This window comes from Carassius carassius, chromosome 36, assembly GCF_963082965.1.
Source record: "Carassius carassius chromosome 36, fCarCar2.1, whole genome shotgun sequence".
Taxonomy (NCBI): Eukaryota; Metazoa; Chordata; class Actinopteri; order Cypriniformes; family Cyprinidae; genus Carassius; species Carassius carassius.
In genome coordinates, this window is record NC_081790.1 from 28663035 (window position 1) to 28687744 (window position 24710).

The following is a 24710-nucleotide window of genomic DNA, read 5'->3' on the forward strand; positions in this document are numbered from 1 at the left end:
ATGTCACCTTTTATTTAAATAACGTTAGCACTTTATGCAATAGTCTTAAATCAAGCATCTTCAGTCAGTGTCGATCTGAGTTAGAATTACAACCTGATTTTATAAGGTTTCTATAAAGCAGCTCTCCAGTGTGAGGCTAGCCAATGATAAAATCTTGAATTAAAGTGAAGTCTTCTCATTTTGGGCCAAAACATTTATTTGTATAAACTAATTGTATAATAACTAATTGCATAATAGGATTTTCAAAAGCTGAATTACCTTTATTTGTTAGAATATGTATAAATCAGTATTTTAACTAATTGCAAATGCTGAATAATCAAAGTATAGTGATTTAATCAGTGAAAATCAATGACTAAGTCTAGTCGATTAATCGTAGCAATAATCGTCAGATTAATCGATTATCAAAATAATCATTTGTTGCAGCTCTAATGTCAAACCTCTTTTTCAAGGTTTATGTCAAGCAAAAATATTGACATTGATCTGAAAATGGTGTGCATCTACAGGAAGTGATTAATCTATTATTGAATATAAATGCCAGTCACTGATTAGGTTAATGAGGCAACTCATTGTAGATTGAGAAAGAACATAATCAGTTTGGATTTCAGGTCAACTTTAATCTGGTTCTAAAATGTAATGAATGCAACGTCAGTCACGTGGAGCGTGAGAATCATCTCTGCAGGTTTTACACCAGAGCCTTACTCAGAAATGGTGTGTTTTCTTTCAGGTCAGAAACTTGTGCTACATGGTCACACGCCGAGAGAAGATCAAACACTCTTTATGCAACCTGCAGGAGAAGATCTTTACCTTGCAGATTCAGCTCTTAGAGAAGAACCTGATTGGAGGTATGGAAATGTTCTGCAACAATCTCTTGTGTTTTTCTTTTGTCTCTTCGATCAGTGCCAGTTTTTACTCATGGCACATGATCTAAGCTGGCAATGCCCCAAAGTGTAGTTCATTCACAGCATTAGCCACAAGTAGGATTCAGAATATACCCTTCACATTAATTTTTTCTATTTTAAAGAATTCGACTCAATATTTGATCTGTTTTGTGTACATTGTCTATGATGTTTGCAGTCACTCCTCGCCTTTTACCAGATTTGTATTGTTTTGTTGTTGTTTAGCATTAAATATTAAAAGTTTATATAAACAGGAATATGTAGATAATAGAATAGAATATCCAAATTAAACAGTTTTTAAACCGTCCACAATAGACGGGTGCATTCGGTTATAGTTTAGGGCATCATGATTGGGTACGATAAACAAGTGTCTACCAAAAGCCTCAGTCTTTGCAACCACTTTGTGCCAAACTTACAGAGAGAATTGTCAAGCTGTTAAAAAAAATTACATTTCTCAATGCAAGATTGCAAAGAATTGAGGTCTTTCACCATTTACTGTACTTAATATTGGGAAAAGATTCAGGGAATCTGAAGAAATGATTTACATTGTGAGATAATGCGTTGATATTATGACATACAGTTGGTTTTGCTAGGTTCATCAAACAAATCTAATAGCTCTTATTCTTAATGCTTAAAATGAAAAAGTGTTCTGCATTCATTTGACTTTCCTAATGGTGAACAACAGCATTGCTGTTGACCCGTTTCTCACACACTGGTCAGATCCCTGGTTCATTATTCCTGAATCTCTGAGTCAGCACTTCTCTCTACTCGCTGGCTTTCTGTCTTCTGCTGTTAAGACCCATATTTATTCTGTCTTCCTTAAATTAACACACAGATTGGCAAGCGGCCGCCAGGCCTGCGAGCCTCATCAGAGCGGTCCTCGACCCTCAACAAGAAAGCTGAAGGTTAATCTGTACATTATTTCCCATATGCAAGATATACTACAACCAAAGCCTCTTGACATCACATCCGAGCAACTATCCACACTCAAGTGGTGCATGATATTAAGTGGCTGATTGCAGCCTGATACGTGACATTTTCTGATTTGTTGGTTTTTGTGATCTTGATTTTAAAAAAAACAAAAACTTAATTTGTAAAGAATATAAAAAGGTGTTTTTTTTTTTTTTAAAGCTTTAAGTGATCATTTACTGTTTACTTATACAGTTTTAGTCTAAGCCTTAAACGGAGCAAAACATTCAGTTTGGTGCAGAAGCTGATGTTTATATGGACTCATTTTTTATGAAACTGTAGTTTCAAAACATAATGCAATGCAATACAATGATGGTTGAGAGATGAACCTACAAACATTCCTCCAAAGCCTGATGATCATATGGTATATCTGAAAAATATTGTCTAGGACAGTGCTCCTCTAGAAATATTACAAACAATGATTGTGACTGTTCAAACTGGAAATTTTTCCTGATGACAGAATTATTCCGCCACAAGAATTAATGACCGTAAAATCTGCATCAGTCGACATTAAATGTTTCTCGATGATATAATTGCAATAAGAATGTGCTTTCTTCATAACAATGTGCTACAATGTCAATTTTTTTATTATTTAATTTAATTTATAAATAATTTGCATCAACTTACAATTTTGTAGATTTGATTTGCATGCTATTTTATTCAGAGTAGCATTGAAATTTATGAATTTGCATGAAATCCTACATTTAAAGGATGAATTAAAATTAAATGCACTTGTTAACGGCAAGGTTTGTTCTTTGCATAAACAATAAATGCAGTAAACGAGGTAGTTTAGATTTAAGTCTTGCGGCCGCTTGTGGACCATTTAAAATGTTTAAAATCTAGTGTTTGCAGATCTTTTCCTCAAACTCAGAACTAAAAGCTGTGTTATAAACAGCACAAATATCGCACGTCCTCTGCTGATGATCTGAATCTGGTGTTAGATGAGGGAAATGTAGTCTAATGTAGTTGACATCTGTAAGATGTTTAATTGCTCATTTTAAGTATTTTCCATGCTCTCTTATATTCTGCGTTTTATAGACAAAACTCGGAGAGGGGAGAAGATTAATCGCAATGGAGTCAGGGATCGAGTGAGAGAAAGAAGGAAATGTAGTCCAGAAAAGAAAGACAAATGGAGATCAGACGACAAATATCTATTCACACAGTTGGGTAAGTGTGTAACTGAATGATGTGTTCTTGTTCTTCTGAGATGAGATAACTATTAAGTTAGTTTTAAAAGTAATGCATTACAATGTTGCATTACTCCATAAAAAAGTAAGTATTGTGAAGTGTTACTGAACAAAAGGCCTATAAAAAATCAGAACATTTCCAATTAATATCTAGACCACGTTTAGGCCAGAATAAAATGTAAAAATGTTTAATTTTGAAGATAAATAGTCTGATATTAAGTCATTAAGTTTCAAGTATTTGGTGCTGTGATTAACACAGTGATGGTGAGTACAGAAATCTGAATGGTTGCTTAAAACATATAAATCAGGGGTCTCCAACCTTTTTGTGAGTGAGGGCTCCCTGAAGGGATAAAATAGTCTTGAGGGCTACTTGTTTGATATAGGCACACACACACACACACACACGCACACACACACACACAGTTTCAAGTTTTGAAAAATACAACAAAAAGCCTATATTTTAGGACAAAAAAACTACGGTAATTATATATTCAATAGTCATATTTAACAATATTACTAATATTGTTAAATATGACAATTGAATATATAATTACCGTAGTTTTTCTGTCCTAAAAATAGGCTTTTTTGTCCTAAAAAATGGGGGGTCATCTTATATTCGCGATATAGACAAAATCACGGGGGGAAAGGGAGAAAGAACAACGGCATAAATATGAAATAGTGACTGAATGATATACTTTACATACTTGCATGTAAAATTAGAAAAGCAACATAATATCTGTGTTTAACTAAATTAAAACGCTGCTCCTCTGCCGCGCGATACGCAGAGAGAACAAGAGAGGTGCGCGCACGAGACGCAGAGCGAGAGAGACAGAGAGGTGCGCGCGCGAGACGAAGAGCGAGAGAGAGAGAGAGGTGCGTGCACGAGACGCAGAAAGAGAGAGAGAGAGAGACAGAGAGGTGCGCGCGCGCGAGACGAAGAGCGAGAGAGAGAGAGAGAGGTGCGCGCACGAGATGCAGAGCGAGAGAGAGAGAGAGAGACAGAGAGGTGCGCGAGACGAAGAGCGAGAGAGAGAGAGAGAGAGAGAGAGAGAGAGAGAGAGGTGCGCGCACGAGATGCAGAGCGAGCGAGAGAGAGAGAGAGAGACAGAGAGGTGCGCGCGCGAGACGAAGAGCGAGAGAGAGAGAGAGAGGTGCGCGCACGAGATGCAGAGCGAGAGAAAGAGAGAGAGACAGAGAGGTGCGCGCACGAGATGCAGAGCGAGAGAGAGAGACAGAGAGGTGCGCGCACGAGATGCAGAGCGAGCGAGAGAGAGAGAGAGAGACAGAGAGGTGCGCGCACGAGATGCAGAGCGAGAGAGAGAGACAGAGAGGTGCGCGCACGAGATGCAGAGCGAGCGAGAGAGAGAGAGAGAGACAGAGAGGTGCGCGCACGAGATGCAGAGCGAGAGAGAGAGAGACAGAGAGGTGCGCGCACGAGATGCAGAGCGAGAGAGAGAGACAGAGAGGTGCGCGCACGAGATGCAGAGCGAGCGAGAGAGAGAGAGAGAGACAGAGAGGTGCGCGCACGAGATGCAGAGCGAGAGAGAGAGAGAGAGACAGAGAGGTGCGCGCACGAGATGCAGAGCGAGAGAGAGAGAGAGAGACAGAGAGGTGCGCGCACGAGATGCAGAGCGAGCGAGAGAGAGAGAGAGAGACAGAGAGGTGCGCGCACGAGATGCAGAGCGAGAGAGAGAGAGAGAGACAGAGAGGTGCGCGCACGAGATGCAGAGCGAGAGAGAGAGAGAGAGAGACAGAGAGGTGCGCGCGCGCGAGACGAAGAGCGAGAGAGAGAGAGAGAGAGAGAGAGAGAGAGAGAGAGAGAGAGAGAGAGAGAGAGAGGTGCGCGCGCGAGACGAAGAGCGAGAGAGAGAGAGAGAGGTGCACGCACGCGAGACGCAGAAAGAGAGAGATAGAGAGACGTGCCGATTCTATTTTTTTTAATTATTGAATTATTTTATTATGTTTTAATGGTATATGAAATGTCACCAATAGTTATTTTCTCATTTTATGCCATTATCATAAAAAAATGAAAGATTACAATTCAGGCTATTTATAGAACGTGCTCGGCGGGCGACTCAGAGACTCCACGCGGGCTACCAGGTGCCCGCGGGCACCACGTTGGAGACCACTGATATAAATCCTGTTTAGAAACAAAGTATTGCAGCTGCTTAGTTTACAGAGTTACTGTCATAATGGATGTATTTCTGCTGTTTCTGCAGCGCCATCTGCTGTCAGAGCATGAATGTGCTCGTTTTATTAATCAGCGTGCCTCTTTAACACCGCATACAGCGGTGTTATGCATTTTAACCAGGTGATGGGGAAAGTATTTTAAAATGCATTCTAAAAATCTGAATAATAAACAGTTATTCACTGTTTTAAATTGCCCACAATAATAATATAATCAGGGTTTGCAGTTAACACTCGCCAAATGTGGGTAAAAACCAGCTGTTAAAAGATTGTATTATAATATAATAATATTTAGACATGCTAAAACAGTAACATTAGAAAATGTAAAGGGGAAAATTGAAAAATTGGGACCTAAACATTTAATTTGTTAAACTTTGAATAAATTGATTTGAAAATGTATATGTTTCACGCTTTTAATTTATTAGAAATGCTTTGTAATTAATACATTTTAATTTAACTATTAAAAAGGAGTTAAACAGGAAAAAAAGCTATACAGAACTTTTAGAATGAAGAAAAAAAAAATTTAACGTGGAAATCAGTTTACCAAATAATACACTTGACTGGCTGCTTCCACTTTAAAGGCATATTTGTGTTGTTTGTTTATTTTTTATTTATGCTATTTATAATATTTGTGCACAAACCGCAAGCTGTTGGTTTATTTCGGTAATAAAATAAATACATTCGAGCCAGATAAGTTATGAATGGTGGGTATTGTAACAATGTGGATAAATCCAAACTCTAGATCTAATGCATGCTTGTGATTAGCACATGATGTCTATTTGTCCACCTCTTTCACAGGTTTCTCCAAATCCTTCCCGCTGGACGGCTCGCTGTTTGACAGCTGGCTGGCTCAGTCCATTCACATCACAGCAGATAACATGCTGAGCCAGTGGTCTCTGTCCGGAGAGAAGGGCCATCCGTCCGTTAGCCTCCTGTCAGACCAGCTCCTGCAGGGCGAGGAGAGCCTGCTCAGCCTCATGATGGACCACTCCATCAAGTCCACCTGGAAGACGCCCCAGCTGGGCCGCAAGCCGAGAGGAGCGCAGCGCAGCCGCAGGAAACCAGTCTCGCTCCCGAGAATCGGCTCCGCGGTTAGAGCCAAGGCAGAGAGAGCAGGTCATGTTCAGCATCATCACACCCGCAGCAGCGATGGCAGACCGGACCTTCTGCAGCCAGCCATATCCAAAATGGACTCGTGCCACATTTCCGAAGTGGATACGGAGAGCAGCAAGCGATCGCAAATGGCCTTGCGTCTGCGTCTCCCTAGACAGAGCAAGTCACACTCGAAGAGCCACTCGACGGAGACCTGCCTTCCCAATAGCACTGGGAACAACACTCTCCACACTGAAACAGACGGCTATTTCTCTGACGCCGAACAGAGTGACAGTGAATTGCGCTTGTTCAGCCGGGAGCCGTGCTTGCCCCAACTGCATGCTGGGAAGGAGGAGGTAGTGCGGCGGAGCGTGCTTGCCTCCTAGAACCATTTTCGGAAGCCTGTTTCTCTCCCGTTTAATGTTTTTTTTTTTTAAATAAGTTTCTTCTGCTCACAAAGCTTGCATTTTTTTTGGTCAGAAATACAGGATAAACATTACAATTTTTAAATATTTTTTTACCGTTTAAAAGAACTAGTTTCTTATTGAATATGTTCAAATGTATATTGTTCCTGTGATTTCGAAGCTGAAATTTTTAGCATCATTATCCATTCACATTATTTTCAGAAATCATTCTAATAGTCTGATTTGCAGCTGAAAAAAAAAAATTGAGTATTTATTTGAAATATAAATCTTTTGTAACATTATAAATGTCTTTACCATCACCTTCGATCAATTTAAAGCATCCTTGCTAAATAAAAATATTAATTTATATAACCCCCCCCCCACACACACACACACACACACAAGTTTTGAGAGTTTTTATTTGAGATCAAATTAGTTTAATCAGAATCCTGAAAAAAATGTTTTAGATATTGATAATAATAACAATAATCAGAAATGTTTCTTGAATCATTAGAATGATTTCTGAAGATCATGTGACACTGAAGACTGCAGTAATGATGCTGAAAATACAGCTGTGCATCACAGAAATAAATTACAGGTTGAAACATTTCTTTTAAAAGCAGTAGTAATAATATCCACAATATTAATGCTTTTGCTGCATTTTGGATCAAATAAATACAGGCCGTGATCAGAAGATACTACTTTTAAAAACACACCACAAATCAAAAGTTTTTGAACAGTAATAATTTTGGTGTCTGTCGCCTACATTTATGCAACCGTAACCATTTGTGCTTGACAAACAGCAAGAAACGCAAAAGTCTAAATGAAAACTGTGGGATGTGTCCCCTTGACAAGCAATAGGCTCTGTCCTGGAACAGGGACGATGACGTGGGCATTATGACGTCTGTTCAGGTTGTGTTCGCTTTATATCAGTACGTCTGTCGTGTGTCTCCAGAGGACACGGCTGCTTTAAAATGACGTACAGAGACAATATGGTATAAATATGCACAAATAGCCGTCGGGGAATGTAGTACACCTGTACCTGTCGTATCCACCGCCTCATTTCGCTTTTACAGAGACTAGAATCACACGTAGTAGATCCTTGTGTGTATGTGTGTGCCAGTGGAGAGATCCATCATGTGTGCATCTCACGAACATGAAACCTGCTGTAAGAGCCGTGCGACAAGCACGCTTTTGACGTTTGGTCAGTAAAGGTACTCAGAAAGTTTTGGAGCAGTGCCACTTTTTGGAAAAAATTATATATAATGTGAACAACTTTTGATACATTGTACCTATTGTCTTGATTCCTTGGATCAAACAGACTTTTTTTTAATTATTTTAACTTTTTATTAAGTTTGCCTAGTGTCATGATTCCTATAATCATCCCGATAACAATTGATACCAATAATGCAACCATCGGTATACTTTATAATCAATGTACTTTTTCGTTCTTCTCCTAGACCGTTGTTCCAATTTTCCCCAAATTTGGCTCTGATCATCTTCAGACCATGCCAGCAAAAAATAATGGGTTTCACGTCAATAGCTGAAATGGTTTTCATTTAACGCATCAACCTTTATTGCTGTTTGCAGCTATATTTACATTTGGAAATGTATGTAAATACATTTACATTTTTAAGTTTAAGGAGCGTTCATGTTTGTGTATCATAAAATGTGCTTTAATTTGAGATAAGTTCTTGATTTAATGAGCTTCAGGACCATCTTCAGCCAGTGATTTTTCTGAGCCAGGAAACTAATGGTTTCTATAAACATCTGTATGACCCAAAATTTGTTGTGCGCCATGACAAAAGACAACCACCGAAGTTAAACAAAGTTAAATGAAAATAGTGGTTTTGCAATACCAATAGATGGAGATAATCACTCAAATAATAAAAAAATGGTCAATTAACTCCATTGGACCACTTGGGATATTCCAGTTACAACTAATTATAATTTTATTTATTTTTTAATTTCTTTGGGAGATTCATCACTCTGATATCTAGCATTTTCTTTTCCACTAGCTCAGTGAATTGTTCAGAAAGAACCGTTGTTGTTCTTCTTCATTAAAGCGTGCCTTTTGTAGCCCCCCCCCCCCCCCCCAAATCAAACCAATAATCTGCGTGTTTTAACTGTGTTAATACAAAAATGCCAATCAGAAACTAAACCTGCTTGGTCCAAAAGCTTATTTGCAAATCTTGAGGTTGTAGAGATTCTAGGTGCCTAGAAAACGGCATTGACCCAACAATGCTAAAATTTTATGCTAAAGCAACACGTGTTTCTTTGCCAAAACGGCACACTTTGAGACGATCGTCTCACAGTGTAATGATGAAGCGCTTAGTTTCTTTTCCTTTATCTTGTATGATGATGCCAAAGAAAAGTAAGTCAGCGTATGCTCTGAAGTGGATCTAAACTTTGTGTCTGGATCCTCTGAAGATCTCCGCCTGCACTGATATCCATCCGTACAATCCTGGATCGCATCATCAATCGAGCCTCATCCGCGATCACATACGTGTGCTCCAGTGATGCTCTGTTCAGAAATGTTTCATTTATGAGACACAAGCATCTGATATGTAGCGTACGTAATCAAAGGGGTTGGTTCACCGAACCCCAGTTCTGTATTCAGTCTTGTGTCGACAGTGAAAGGGTCCAAAATGGACAAAAAAGTAGTCCACGCGCTACATTCCAAGTCTTTGGGTGATGCTTCGCCCAAATTGAAGCATCTATTGACCAAAAACCTTCCACAGTCACCATAGATCTTGGCAAGTATGCGAATATCATCGTAACCAAAAGCCTTTCATCAGAAGACTAGAATATACAGCACACAAACCACTGTCATTTTGTGTTGCACAGAAGAGTCGTTCGGGTTTGGAACGATGCCGTGGTGGAGGAACGTCGGCTGAATTGCTTCACTTCTTCACTGGCTTCAACCACGACGGCGTCTGCTGTATCTGTACAGAACACAGACAGCAACCTGTACAGATTTCATGTATCTTAGCTGCTTTAATAGGGACTAATCATAGCGCCAGTCCGGTCTCTGGTTCAGTATACACCCAGTGCAAACATGGAATACTGTGCCTTTAGTGACTTAGTTTCCTGCAAGAGTTCACACTTCTTTACCATGCTTCGTTTGCTGTTCGTGAACCAAAACTATAACATATACTCTACGTAATCTCTGCAAATGTTCAGCTTCTGTGCAATGATCCCGACACTCGCATGTTGTTAGTGAACCGTCTGCTTGATCGACAAAGGGTAGCTAGTTTTTGCATTTTGGTTATTCTTTAGTCTCTACTGTTGGCTTTTCCTGGAAGGGTGAATAGCTGGAAATCATTGAGACGATCAAGGGGTGTGCGATATTGACAATATTAGAATTTTTTATTCTAATGATAATTAGATGATTTGTAGTGTGTGTTTTATGTTGGCTGGATTTTTGGCTCACAAAGACGTTCATATTCTCTTGGTTGGCAGTAGTGACAGAAATGAACCTTTTCAAAGAAATTGTCCATCTATAGTGGCATTTATGTGCCTTTTATACAGACTGTCCAATGCAGCTCGGAGGTGGCATGAATGCATTTACACCGCAATTACAAATGCACTATGTCCTAACCAAACATAATGCGACAGGATTCCAGCAACAAGTTATTTGTCAGTCCACATCAGATGCGACACGGCTATGCGACAATAAAATCAATCAAATTTCACAGCCAATCAGAAGCATGTGTGGGCGGAGCCTCTCTGCAAGCTCATTGTCTTCCCAATTAAATGAATGGTTATCTAATTCATAAATATTAAACCTTTTTAAAAGTATATTTAGTGACTGACACTATCGTTATGAAATACACGTTGGTTTAAATGTTAAATGTTTGCTGTAATTTATTTTCAATAACAGAGGTAAACTATATTGTTGCTTTCAGTAAGGCTATAAAGGTCACGCAAAATTATATTCAAATTTTAAAAAATAACATCTGGGATTAATAAATATTAAAAATTAAACAAAACTTAAAACCTAGCTTTTGTTTAAGGTGGAGTGGTCCGTTTAAAGCACATCGTGCCATTCTTGTCTACTCAGTCCATTGAGAAAGTGAAGTGAATATATGATAGGGCCCGTGACGGCCCATTGATTCTTCTAATGGAACTGAATATTGAAGAAAAGACATTTCTGTGTGTCCCTCCCGAGCTTCACCCAAATATCCTCCAGTGTTGTCGTTTAGCTCCGATGCTCTGTTCAGATGTGGGTCAGAAACCCGTCATGAAGAGCTTTCAGTGTCATATCCAAATCCAAACTCTGCGGTCTCGTTTACCATGCACTGTCATTTTCCCACAAGCCCCTGGGATCGAGCGGTTTTATTCAGTCGTTCTGTCTTGAAAGAGTAAACGAGACCCAGGAGAGCTGAAGCACTTGTAGTCCATTTAAGAATGGCACGTGTCCTGCATCTTCCGCTCGACACGGTTAGGATACGATGATATGAATGTTGCAGGAGTTTATCCTTCTATGTTCTGTGTTTCAAATAATGTTGTGCCATTTGTTAATAGCAGAGAAAACTATTGAACATATGATTAGAAAAAAAAAAGAAGAGCTATTTTAAATTATTTTAGGCTTTTTTTGCTATATTTATTTTCTTGTATTGGAAATATTTATAGAAGGAAAAAAAAGACAAGTATTTTTCATCAGTGCAAAAAGCTATTTTTTTCCTTTTTGTACATTTTCCATGTTAAGCAGTCTTTAGAGCAATATAATGTTCATGTGACTGTATGTGCATGCTGTTTGTGATGCCTTAATAACAGCTCCCGTCCCATCATCGCCAGCGCTCGACTGCGGTCGACCAGTGCAGTCAATAAAGCCGTGCTTTCTGTCTAACGAGTCTATGCTGTCTGTAACTACACCACACACACAAAACACAAACACCAGTAGAATAATCATTATCAGTCACAGAGTTTTAGTGGACCGTTATACCAGTGGGTGGTGACAAATAAATGTTTTCATCAGGGAGTCATTGAATCATTCATTCAACTGATTCATTCAGAAGTGAAACAGAGATACTTGGTGGTACTAGGTTATTTGTAACGCCAATTTTTATTAACTAAGTCCCTTCTAAAGTGTAAACCATACATTAAATCAAATATAATGAACACGATGACTTGCATATGCATAGACACAGCCAGCAAACGAAACACACTTGTGTGCAGTTTAGTCCTTTTATACACTTAACAATGTACAGTTACAGTTTTCCCACATTTGATAAATCTTTGGAATAAAACTCTAAAACACAACGCTCTTAAAATCGCTTGCCAAAAACAAAGACTGGATTCATTTGAGTTTACATGAAGACATCTACCCACCAACAACACTGATGTGATGTGAAATAACCTTCCGCATTGGCAGTGATGTTACTGTAATGTTTATCCACTCAAATATACATAATCACACAGATTTAATAGAAAGCAGGAGATCTTTTAGGGGCACACAGGTTAAATAAATAACTAAATTAACATATTGTGTGGACATGCCAGAACAAAGGCAGAGAGACGATATTTAAAGTTGACCCTCATCAAAGAGGCCCAAAGAATTAACTCTTGAGAGGCAGATTACGCCCTTTTTACACCCAAGGGTCGACCCATCTCATGAGAACATACCACAAACGCCTGAATAAACTCATTAACTGAACATAATATTCAAATTAAAGTGACCTAAATAAATATAATGATGTATTTATTATGCAATCGATAAAAAAAGTTATGTAACACTAGCTTGCGCTATTCTTTATCCATTTTCTTTTTATTTATATAATGATAATAGTAATAATAATAATAAGAAGAAATTTGCTACATGTACTGCGTTAGACTGAGACTTGTCATAGCATTTGCATATCAATAATCTTTTGTTAATTTTGATTGCTTCCATTGTCCTCATTTCTAAGTCGCTTTGGATAATCTATATATATATATATATATATATATATATATATATATATATATATATGTTATAAATTATTATATATTGCTTCCAAATAATACGATCCAGAATGGTGATGGCTAAACAAGGCTCATCCGGGTCAACAGGCGGCGCTATCGCGACGGCGGACAGCTGGAGACAAGCGGAAGTGTGACGTCAGCACTCAGCAGACCTATTATCAACATTAAATTGCGTCGAGTTGTGTTTAGAGAGTCCCTAATAATTTCATCATGCCTGAACGGGAATGTAAGTATTATATATTTTTTATTAAACGTTTATAATGTGTGTGGATAAAGCCATGTTTGAGAATATGCCTCGTTGTATTCTATAAGCACGCGCGACGCAGCGATTGTGTGCAGACTTCAGAGATATTGTGTCGAATTAATTCGTTTAAAAATACGTCAGATGATTAAAACGATTGTTTTGGTGGAAATTAATAACGCTTTAACACAAATACTGCCGGTAACGTTAATGTTATTTGGGGCCAAGACGAAAGGTGCCATCAAAAATGAAACCGCTTCCTATTAAGCCTCAGAATGTGTCTTGTGTAAGTTAATTTATTATTATCATTAATAAATCTTTTAACAGAAGACACTCGCTGTAATGTCAACGTAATGAAAGAATAGTTTATTCTGGTCAGGCATATTTCAAGCCAGAATCATTAAAAGTATTAAAGCATCACAGCTCCCCAAAACGAATCAATTTTACTTTTAAATCTTTTATCAAATCAAACAATGCCTCTGTCCTTCAAACCACAAGATCGATATAAACATATATAGTATGATCACTTATATATAAATATATATATGTATGACACACATGCAGGATGTATTTACATGTGTATATTTATATGTACACAAACACTTTTATTTATCTTATGTTGTGCTGCGTGACAATATTTCATCTTTTATTTCCACTAAAGTTTCTTTAAACATTTTATATACCTTTAACATGCATATAAAATCACTTTTGTACATTTAAGTTGAAGTAGACATAAAATGGGACTTTTTATATTATTACTATTATTGTGAAGTCTTCAGAAAGCATGAGAATGAGGTGAAATATCGGAGTATCTGTCATGTTTTTGGAGTTATTTTAGCATGTGTGATACTGTATTAATGTGTGTTTGATGTCTGATCCTCGTGTGTGTGTGTGTGTGTCTCAGCTGATGTGTACTCCAATCCTCTGGCTCCGGACGGACACGAGGTGGAGGATCACCGCTCGGCGCTTCAGTAAGTGCTCTTCATCATCTCTTCATCTCAGGATAATGTGGAGAACATGGTTTCTGCTCATCGTTCAGACACACTTGTGAATTGTAAAGCCTTTAAAATAAGTTTAAATCATAGCATAAAAATCCTAAAGTCGTGGAGTTAAATGTTGCATGCATTGATTATCTTTTGCCTTTTTGTTTTCCACTATGAACATCTAAACATCCTTAAATCAGGAGTGAGATGCAAATGTGAATTTATGCTGAGTTTATGCTTAAAGCAAGAACTAACTTCTTAGTCAGTGGGGTATAAAAACTTTGAATTATTAAGATATGCTAATACTATTAAGATATTAACAATGCTTCTTGTTTTAAAAACTGCCAGGAACGCCCCCAACAGATGTCTGTGCATACAAACTTATGAAGTCTGTTACACCTCATTTAAAACCATATAATATAAAAAACAGCACACACAAGTTAAAACTCAGCTTTTTTTTGTATTTGGCCTTCATGCAAACAATAAATGTGAAAGCACTGTCAAATAATCATCACAGACTCACCTAATTAACATTGATAACTTTAACTTCAAACTAAAGACTAATATACACTACAAGTCAAAAGTTTTTGAACCGTTTAATCGAGATAATCATTAGTGAGCCATTGAAACGTTAGCTGTAGATTCTTCACTCATCTGTTTGTGATCCTCAGATCCAAGCTGACCAATGAAGACTTCAGGAAGCTTCTGATGACCCCGAGATCTACGCCGTCCTCTGCTCCTCCCTCCAAAACACGCCACCATGAGTACTTCCACTTCTCTACTCATTCCTGCTCGTCGCTTATCAGTCTAAACAAGACCTGAGTTCCTTGAGTACATCTGCTTTGTTCCCATTTAACAAATCGTTCATATCAGATAGTGTTTGTGACCCGTGCTGGCAAAAACGAGTGTGAATGTGCATGGTCTAATTTTGAGCTTCAGGGAAATAAAGCGAAGTATGTCGATTTTGGTCGAATTTCAGGTTTTGACAAAAATGAGTTGATTAAGCCCTTGTCTAGCCATCCCATGTGTTCTTCTTATACTCGTTCTACTGTTGTCGTTTTTTACATCTGTTCTTATTTTTAATAACACTGATAAAATATAAAATCACTGTATTGTGATGATTTATGTAGTAATTAATATTAATAACTTGGGAAGTGGAGCAACGCTGCTGGTGATTTTGCTTTGAAACCTTTAACTCGAGTTTTCTCAGAACTGACTTAAAAAATTCTAATAATCTTTAAAAATGAGCTCATTGTGACTCATTTTGCCAGCACAGGTCACATTTAGTAATTGATAGCCCAATGTTTGCTGTAGAATGTCATGTTAAAACATTAAGGTAAGAAATATCAGTTTAACATGGAACACGTTACAGATTGACATGCTACATTGTATCTTTAAAACAAATATGTGTAATCGATACAGTGTAACGGTTTTTGCAACAGGAATCCGTGTCCTTTAGATGCTAGACTTCCCGACTAGTCTCTCTGCACTGCATGTTTCCATATCAGCTTGACTTCTTTTTGTGATGTATTTCCCAGGATGCCACGGGAATATAATGAGGATGAGGATCCTGCGGCTCGCAGGCGAAAGAAGAAAAGGTGAGTCGAGGAACGGTGAAGAATAAATCATCCTTCATTACTTCTGCATGTATTTACACGGTTCTGATTTCACTTTTTTACATTTCTAATCAAGTAAAGGAGCAGCAATTACCACAATAAACATACATTTCGTTCACGATTTTGGTTTGATAAATCTTACTTTTTAAATTTTTCCTTACAGAATATTTATGCTGTATTAAGTGGGAAGCTGATTAATTAAAATTATCAATTTGGCATGTGAACTTGAGAGTTTTTCCCCATGCATTATTGAACTAACTTATATTTCTATACCAATTTGTGTGAAATTTGTCTTCTAAAAATTCCATGGTGCTTTTTTTTTACAAATGTGGTGAAAGCAAATACAACATTTCTTAGTTATTATAGAATGACTAATATTTTTCATAGTATGATGTGATGCACGCAAGAAGAGGTTTTGATAGTGTTTCTCTGTTAACCCTTTGCGCTTCTGTCTGAAGTTACTACGCTAAGCTGCGTCAGCAGGAGATGGAGCGCGAGCGTGAGCTGGCCGAGAAATACCGCGACCGCGCTCGAGAAAGACGTGATGGGGTTAATAAAGACTACGAGGAGACGGAGCTCATCAGCACCACGGCCAACTATCGAGCCGTGGGACCCACTGCGGAGGCGTGAGTGCAGAATAACACTAGTGTTTCCAGCAGATAGAAATGGGTTCAAGGCAGTTATTTCTACCAGTTTACATTTCCAAACATTCATTGTGCCATTAATTTCAGTAATGCAGTGAGTTAATTTGGGGTGCTTTCTTTTGTCTTATTTCATTGCAAACTGGTTCTAGGTATTGTTGTGTGGATTAAAGCATGCATTTGTTGTATCTCCTTTGCTGAACAGGGACAAATCAGCAGCAGAGAAACGGCGTCAGCTGATCCAGGAGTCGAAGTTCTTGGGAGGTGACATGGAGCACACTCACTTGGTGAAGGGTTTGGACTTCGCTCTGCTACAGAAGGTACGACTGCAGAGACACTGAAGCACACTCGTACAGCTGACGCACGCTGCCCTCTGTTTACTCTAGTGCTTCGGTTTCAGGTCCGAGCTGAGATCACTAATAAGGAGCGCGAGGAGGAGGACATGATCGAGAAAGTGCAGAAGGAAGTCAAGTATGTTCCAGAAAATCATGTGTGTGTTCATTTATCTGTTTCCCAGTGTCTTTCAACTTGTTTGTGTTTGACAGGAAAGATGAAGATCCAGAGCAGAAGATTGAGTTCAAGACTCGTCTGGGTGAGTCTAGCGTGTGTGTGTGTGTGTTTAAAGACTGCTTGAGGAAATTAATGCAATAATCAGGCCGGGTTATGGAGCTAAAAAGTGTATATCTCAGCATTTTTGCATTTGCTCTTGGAAAATCCACAATTAAAAAAATAATCTAGACCATGCTTGCTTACAGACTTTTTTTTTTTTACTAAATGAAATGCATCAAAAGCAATAAAAAATGCTTTGCACATCTCACAGAACGAGTTGCAACTGGTCTTTGAGTTTGCAAGATTTTATGTGCATACAGGATCAGATTATTTTTTTGTCATTTGTCACAAATGTCATTTAAATACAGTTGCCATTCCAGAAACTTCAGTGTATAGTAGTTGCATGTAAAAATAAGTTAAGTATATTTAAATAGTTTATAGTCTTTCAGAAACACACGTTATAATAATCAATAATAATCAGTGGATCTCTTATTTCCGTTGCACAGAATGCATCAGAAGTAGCTCCTATCAGGAGGGTTAAAACTGGATTACTGTCTGTACAAGCTAAACTTTTTAACATTAGCGCAGTATGCACAATATTTCCGTTTCGTATCATCAGAAGCATAACGAAGATAATAGAGCTAATATTAAATGTATTACCCGGTGCAGAAAATATAAACCAATGCAGCCCATGATTTGTAAATGCATTCTGACAGCTATGTTGTGTAAGGTCACGGTCGGTTCTGTTCTGTGTGCTCTTCAGGACGCAACATCTATCGTATCCTGTTCAAGGCTCGTCAGATGGAGCGTAACGAGCTCTTCCTGCCGGGCCGCATGGCTTATGTGGTGGACCTGGAGGACGAGTACGCAGACACAGACATCCCCACCACACTCATCCGCAGCAAAGCTGACTGCCCCACCATGGAGGTACACACCAGCACAAACCTTCACACTTACCTTCTCGTCTGTGGGAGAATAATTCCTGTGACATCGTCATGTTTTCATAAACTATAGTAGTGTGAGGATAAATGGAGCACAAAACCAGTCATAAGGGTCAGTTAAAGAGATATATGGATCATCTGAAAGCTGAATAAATCATCTCTCCATTGATGTGTGGCTTGTTAGGAGGACAATATTCTGGAATCTGAGGGAGCAAAAAAAATCTAAATATTGAGAAAATCATCTTTAAAGTTGTTCAGATGAATTCTTGGCCATGCATATTACTGATCAAAAATGAAGTTTTGATGTATGTACGGTAAGAAATGTTCTAAATATCTTTATGGAACATGATCTTTGCTTAATATCCTAATGATTTTGGCATAAAAAAAAACTATAATTTTGACCCATGCAATGCATTGTTGGCAATTCGCAGATTTGTGCACTTTTAAAAATCTAATTTTGACGCACAAAGCTGTTTTTATTGTCTCTTATAACAAATATCTTTTATTTAGATGAAAATGTTGATTCTGTTGTAAAAAAATAACTTTTTGAACCTTACTTCATTCCTAACCAACAAGAATTGCGTTCATTTTTGACCCTCAAATGAAGACCTTTTTAAATATTCTCATGCTTTAATTTGATTTATGAACCCCCTCTGATTTCAAATCAGAAATCTCTAAGTTGCATGCATAGATGCAGTATTACGTAGCTTGTGATTGAACGGGCGAGGAGGCGAATGAAAAGAAGAATGGTTTCAGTCGTAACTGGTGCCACAGATGTGTTTTTTCTGCATCTGGATGTGGTTTCAGTGATCTGACCTCGACATAGTAAACACTTTCCACAAAAAACTCCATCATGTCAACTATAGTGTGAAATAGAAAAAAGAAACCAGTGAGGTTGTATGATCAGATGCCACTAGATGATTGTGAAAGTCTTGTCACTGCTGTTTTTCTTCCTCAGGCTCAGACGACGCTCACCACTAATGACATAGTCATCAGCAAACTAACGCAGATCCTGTCGTACCTGAGGCAAGGCACCCGCAACAAGAAGCTCAAGAAGAAGGACAAAGGTGGTTTCCCTGCGCCGCACCGCTAATGTCAAGATACGCTCTACGAGTTGCATTTTGAATCACTGAAACACGTCTATAATTCACCTGCCTTTCACATTTCTGATGAGAAATTGAACAAGATCAAGCGAGCTTGTTTAAAACCAGGACTAAAATCTGTCAGTGGGGAATGAAAACCTGTTTTCCCTCTAAGACATTTGTTCTTGTTTTAATCATAAAAGCACTTCATTTTGAGTTGTACAGGAAACAAGACTTATCTTACGTCATTCTGAGTAAATGCATGTTAAATGAACAATCTTTAGATATTTGCACTGAAAACAAGACCAAAGCGCTACAGAAAAACATCCCTTTTTTTGCAGTGTGTGATCAGACGTTACAGCAACGTTACAGTTATTTCAATATTCTAGTGGTTTGTAGCAGGGCTATTGTTTTTGTGAAACTAATTAATAATTAATAGAGATCTGTTGTATTTCCAAACATTGAAGTGTTGCTAATACAACACAATGTGTTCCTTAAATGTCCTAAAATAAAAAAGGTCTTTATTTGCTCTGATAGCAAAGATGGTATTCAGGTGACCTTCCAAAACGATAAAGAAATCAAGAGATTGGTTACATTGTTCAGCAGAGAGGCACTCAAGCAGCAGTGCTAACTAGTTGTGTGTAATCTAATATCAGGGTAATATAACACCATGTACACTGATATAAATGTGCATTACATTTTTAAAAAATAATTACTGTGGAAATGCATCATCAAAAGGGTTTGAAGAGTCCATGATGTAACTCTTGCCCATCCTTAGTGTTTGTAAAAGCTAAACTTTAGGGTTTTCTGTGTTTTCAGGCCGTCTGGATGAGAAGAAGGCACCAGAGGCTGACATAAGGTGAGTTGACATGCATTCTTAAGGCGAAGTTTATGATCTGAAATGAAGCTTGCTAACATCTGTGTGTTTGCAGCATCTTTGACGACATCGGTGACTACGCACCCTCCACCTCCAAGATCATCAGAGACAAAGAGAAGGAGCGCTACCGTGAGCGAGAGAGGGAGAGAGAGAGAGAGAGAGAGAGGGACAGAGAGAGGGAGAGAGAGAGAGATCGTGAAGAGGAGAAAAGACGGCACAGTTACTTCGAGAAACCCCGAGCTGATGATGACGAGGTCAGATGATCAGTGCTATGTCTCTGATTCTCATTGCCTCTGACTATTAGTGCAAAACTTAAGGATATCACTAATAATTGTAATATTTCTAATGCATAAACAATATTTCTCTCTCTTCAGGCCGTGGACATTGATAAAGGTAAATTCTCACAATCTTCCTATTCCTGATAATCTATAAAACTTCAGCGTTTCCTCATGAAAGCAGTTCAGGGGCAAATAATAGTAATCTTTTAAATGTTTCATTTAAATTCAATGCATAATATAATTGCATGTTAATTGCAATGAATTGAAAATGAGATTTATATTAAATACAATTAGCTGAGCTTAGGAGTGCCTTTCTTAACCAGCTTAAGTCTTCGTAAGTAATTTCATAATTGTTTTTAATTGTCCTGTTGTTAAAGTATACTGCCAAATGTACATACTAATGTATGCACATATCCAAATGTACAAGATATTATGGGAAATTAAAACATACTTCAATGCCATTTCTATTGAATGCTGGTACATTTTATATTTAAATATATTTGTAATAACACATTTGTAATGATGTTGCGGTGCATTGCATTCAGAATGTTAACTTTTAAATGTAATGTCAAATGTGTACAAGCTTAAACATGACAAAAGATTATTAAAATGATTTAAAATGTACTTCTAAAACGACACAAAAAAAATTAGTGTTATACACTTAATTACACAAACGTGCACGAAGAAAAATAATCATGAAAGTTCACTCTCCAAGGTTGCACACTTCTTGATCACAAAGGTATTGAAAGAAATTCTGTCAGTCCTATAGTTCAGTGCTGTGATGGTCTCTTTCAGGTCCAGGCTCTGTGAAGGACCAGATCAAGCTGATCAATGAGAAGTTTGCAGGAGCTGCTCACTTGCAGGGCCAGGAAGCATATCCTTCACGAGACTGCAGAACTGCAGCATTCACGCTCCGAGACTGAAAATCAGTCCGTTCAGATGTAGATCACACACTATTGCATGTAGTAGGGCTGCCCCCGATACAAGATTCTTCTAGACGGTTCACTTTAACCATTTGTCAATATGTTATGAGACTATGAATATGTCTGAAAAAAAAAGCTTGGAGATATTTGAATTGTTTATTAATCCAACTATTGTTTTCTGAGTCAGCTTCGCACCTTCAGAGCGAAATGCACCTTTCTAGTAGATTACATAATCAGAGAGTGTTTTCGGTTTGAATTGTTTGTTTTTAGAGTAGACATTTCAAGCTTTCTGTTGATATATTTCTTATGTTTGTGAGACGAGTATCCATCCTATATACTGATAGTTTTGTGTCATTTTTGTGACATGCTCCAGGTCATGGCTGGGGCGCATCCTGTTTTTCTTTATTTTACAAAAGCACAATTTTTTTTTTATATTGTGAGCTAAAAGTAATGTAATACATTTACCTCCAGTTTCACAGACAAGGCTTAAGCCTAGTCCCAGACTAAAATGTGAAATGTGTCTTAAGTCACTGGGGTATATTTGTAGCAATAGCCAAAAAATAATAATAATAATTTGTGGGTCAAAACTTTTTTCTTTTATGCCAAGAACAATGTAAAGATTATCTATTTCAGATGATGCATAAATCTCTATTTAAAAAAAAAAAAAAATCTACCCTTGGGACTGGTTTTGAGCTTCAGGGTCACATATTTCTTCAAAAAACCATGCCTTAATCCCCCCCCCCCAAATAGAATAAAGCAGTTAGTTACTTTTTAGGGAATAATGCAAAATTGTAATGCATTACTTTTAAAAATAACTTTCCCCAACGCTGATTTTGAGTGTACACTGATACTGTATTAAGCACAAGTACCAGCCTTTTTTCAGCATTTAACCAACTGTGGTCTACAATCAAGGGGGCAGCTCTAGTGTATTCCAATTGATGAAATGGCTTCTTAAATGCTTAGGGTTTTTTTCTTTAACCGTGAGCACTGGAAGCAGACGTGAAGAGAAGAAGCATCTTGGGGATTTCTTTGGGATGTCAAACAGTTACGCTGAGTGCTACCCAGCCACGTAAGTTACGTCGTCTTCTGTCTCGGACAGTTGGGGATGCTGATGATGCTGAGTCTGGACATGTTTGCCTGTGTTTTGCAGAATGGATGATCTGGCTGTGGACAGTGATGAGGAGGTGGACTACAGCAAGATGGACCAGGCATGAGTGATTCTGAGTTGTAATGAAGAAATGTGTCCGTGTGCCTCTGCTCAGGTGTGTTCACGTGTGTGTCTGTCTCTAGGGTAATAAGAAGGGTCCTTTGGGCCGCTGGGACTTCGACACTCAAGAGGAGTACAGCGACTACATGAACAAGAAGGAGGCGCTTCCCAAGTAACACAGACTCTGTTCTTCACCAGTTTGACATCGGTTTGAGGTTGTGTGTTCGAGTTATTCATGATGATAATTGTGTTTTTGTAGGGCTGCCTTCCAGTACGGCATCAAAATGTCCGAGGGCCGAAAGACTCGCCGCTTTAAAGAAACCAACGAGAAGGCTGAGCTAGACCGACAGTGGAAGAAAATCAGTGCGGTGAGTTTACAGGCAACATTCGGTGTGGTGTTTTAAGAGTTAGAGATGGAGTGGAATAAAACTCTGGATCAGCACTGACCAAGTAGGGGTGTGCGATTAATATCGGAATTGTTGTTTTAGCAATGTGCAAAAAAAACAAACTTGTCTTGTGAGTTCAAATCATTGACCGTGTGATGAAGCCTATTAGAATGCAGTTTGAATGACTCTATAATTCAAGTTATGAAATCAAAAAATATCTCTGTGTGAGTTTTTATAAGATATGGTATAGTATTAGATTTTAGACACATTTTATTTTTTTTGACCAATGAATACGGTTCCAATCAAAGCCGGAGCAGGACATTAATGCATCTCATCATGGCAACACTGCTGTGTTTCATTCTTAAATGAATCTGCTTTTGATTGAGTCGTTTGAGTCATTGATTCAATGATCCATTCATAAAGCAACATGTACTTGCTTCATTTCTACATGAATCAGGTGTTTTGAATGAATCATTTGAATGAATGAATCACACATTGAGGCAGGGATTTGCTGCCACCTACTGGTGGTTTTCCATGTCATATTTATTTATCCATCACAAGCCTAAATCAGCACAAAAACACACTCAGCAAAATATAATTTGATTATTATTTTATTTATTTTTTTCTGGTGAGCTGCAATCAGATGTTTGGTGTTCATTCAGTCCTGCAGCATGTTCATACTGTCTCTGTTTATTTCAGATCATTGAGAAGAGAAAGAAGATGGAGGCTGATGGGTGAGTGTCAGTGCTTTCTCTTAGCTTCAGTCACTGAAGAAGTTTATCGGGTCAGACGTGTGTCGCCACAAAAGTTTAGCATTTTGAAATGTCTTGTTTAGTTTTGCTAATTAAAACACGTTTTTTTTTTTTTTTAACAACCATTCAAGCACAAGAAGATGTGAAAGAACTTAATTTGTTACTCTTGTGATCCGAGACGTTTTTCTGTGTGCACAGAAGAAACATAAATCTCATGTTAGATATTCCACACACAAAAAAACACACTTGAAGGCACTTCAAATGTTGACATATCTTACCAAGATGGTTTATAATGTATAAAATTGCACATAAATATTTTGCACATAAATGAACCAGGGTAAAACCAGGATATAAAAATGTGACTAAAACACCTTTTTTTTTCCTCCGAGAATTAATCTTGGAAACCATTGACATATGGTCTGATTGCTTTTGTTCAGTAAAATGCATTTAGTCACCAGTTGCAGAAAACACTTCGACTAGTCTTTAAAGTTAGTCATCTAATTTCTTTTCTTTAAGCCATAATTTAATTCTGTTTAAGTTGGTTGCGTAAAACATGTGGATTGGTCAATGTGACTCATTAGCCATTGGTAAATGCTAGTTGGTCAGACTAGTCTTAGTTAATGCGAGTGACCCCATTTAATAATAATGGTCCACAGACAGCACACTAAAGAGCAACATATCAGTGCCTTTATTAATAACCAACATCTGATGATGAATCCGAGCTTGTTGATCATTGTTATAGTCAACCCATTGCTCAAGTTATGTCAGGTTTGGGATTGACCTCACATTGAAACTCGCATTTCTTGTTCAGACAGCAATGATATAACATCAGATGTGCGTCACTTTGAAAATGTGAATTTAAATAACCTCAAAACATGTATAAAGTACAGTCGATTTGAGCAGATGAATGGATCTGAGCTAAGATCGGATCTAGAGGTTGTGTGTGTGTTCATGATCTGTCGTCTGTCTCTTGTCTATTACAGGGTGAATGTAAAACGGCCCAAATATTAAAGCTTGAAGAATCCTTCCAGGCGTGTGTATACGATCCACGTGGATGCACCGTAAAAGAGTTGTTTTCCTGCGTCTTCATGAATCCAGTGGTAGAGAAAGGATGTTAAAAGATGTCATTTCTCATTTTTTCTGTTATTTGCAAGTTTTGTTTTGGCAGAGTGTTTCAGAATTAGATGCAATTGTGAGCTTCTAGAAACTAAATGATGATTTATCGTGACTTTTAAGTGTTGCCAGTTTTATTGCAGACATTGACGGGGACAAAGCTCCCTGTATATCCAAGGCTTTTCTGTGGAAATAAACTCATCCTGTGACAACATCAGATGCACATGCTCAACTCCTGTTTGAATGCATTTATTCATTAATGTACACATGTAATTCGGAGTAACAATAAAGCATGACACACTCTTGAATGCAGTCTGTCATTTATTATATATATACATACACACACACACACACACACCCCACTGGACATTTTATTGCCAGCATGATAAATATGATTAAATGGGCAGGTAATGCATTGT

General features: G+C 38.0%; 2 protein-coding genes across 3 annotated transcripts in view; both read left to right on the plus strand.

Moving 5' to 3' along the window:
* The window catches only part of LOC132117538 (protein Jade-1-like), a 43085-nt gene extending 36326 nt beyond the window's left edge, over positions 1-6759 (plus strand). For both annotated transcript variants that reach the window (XM_059526890.1, XM_059526889.1), the window contains exons 10-12: positions 725-842; positions 2904-3032; positions 6038-6759. In XM_059526890.1, coding sequence (XP_059382873.1) covers positions 725-842; positions 2904-3032; positions 6038-6717 — 927 coding nt within the window. In that variant the 3' untranslated portion in view covers positions 6718-6759. The remainder of the gene's footprint in view (positions 1-724; positions 843-2903; positions 3033-6037) is intronic.
* A 6012-nt stretch (positions 6760-12771) lies between these two features.
* On the plus strand, positions 12772-24599 carry ik (IK cytokine). Its single transcript, XM_059526895.1, has 20 exons — positions 12772-12928; positions 13848-13914; positions 14598-14690; positions 15465-15524; positions 16001-16168; positions 16389-16503; positions 16584-16654; positions 16729-16775; positions 17496-17659; positions 18632-18740; positions 19575-19614; positions 19688-19886; positions 20007-20025; positions 20706-20784; positions 21822-21902; positions 21984-22041; positions 22124-22212; positions 22300-22408; positions 23126-23160; positions 24162-24599. Exons 1-20 carry the CDS (start codon positions 12913-12915, stop codon positions 24187-24189), a joined length of 1647 nt encoding a protein of 548 aa, XP_059382878.1. The 5' UTR covers positions 12772-12912; the 3' UTR covers positions 24190-24599.
* The last annotated feature ends 111 nt before the right edge of the window (positions 24600-24710 follow it).

Excerpts from the sequence above, each read along its gene's own strand:
- ik (XM_059526895.1), top strand. Across the intron at positions 16,504-16,583 it reads ACTTCGCTCTGCTACAGAAG|GTCCGAGCTGAGATCACTAA; the intron begins GTACGACTGCAG and ends CTTCGGTTTCAG. Across the intron at positions 19,615-19,687 it reads GCACCAGAGGCTGACATAAG|CATCTTTGACGACATCGGTG; the intron begins GTGAGTTGACAT and ends GTGTGTTTGCAG.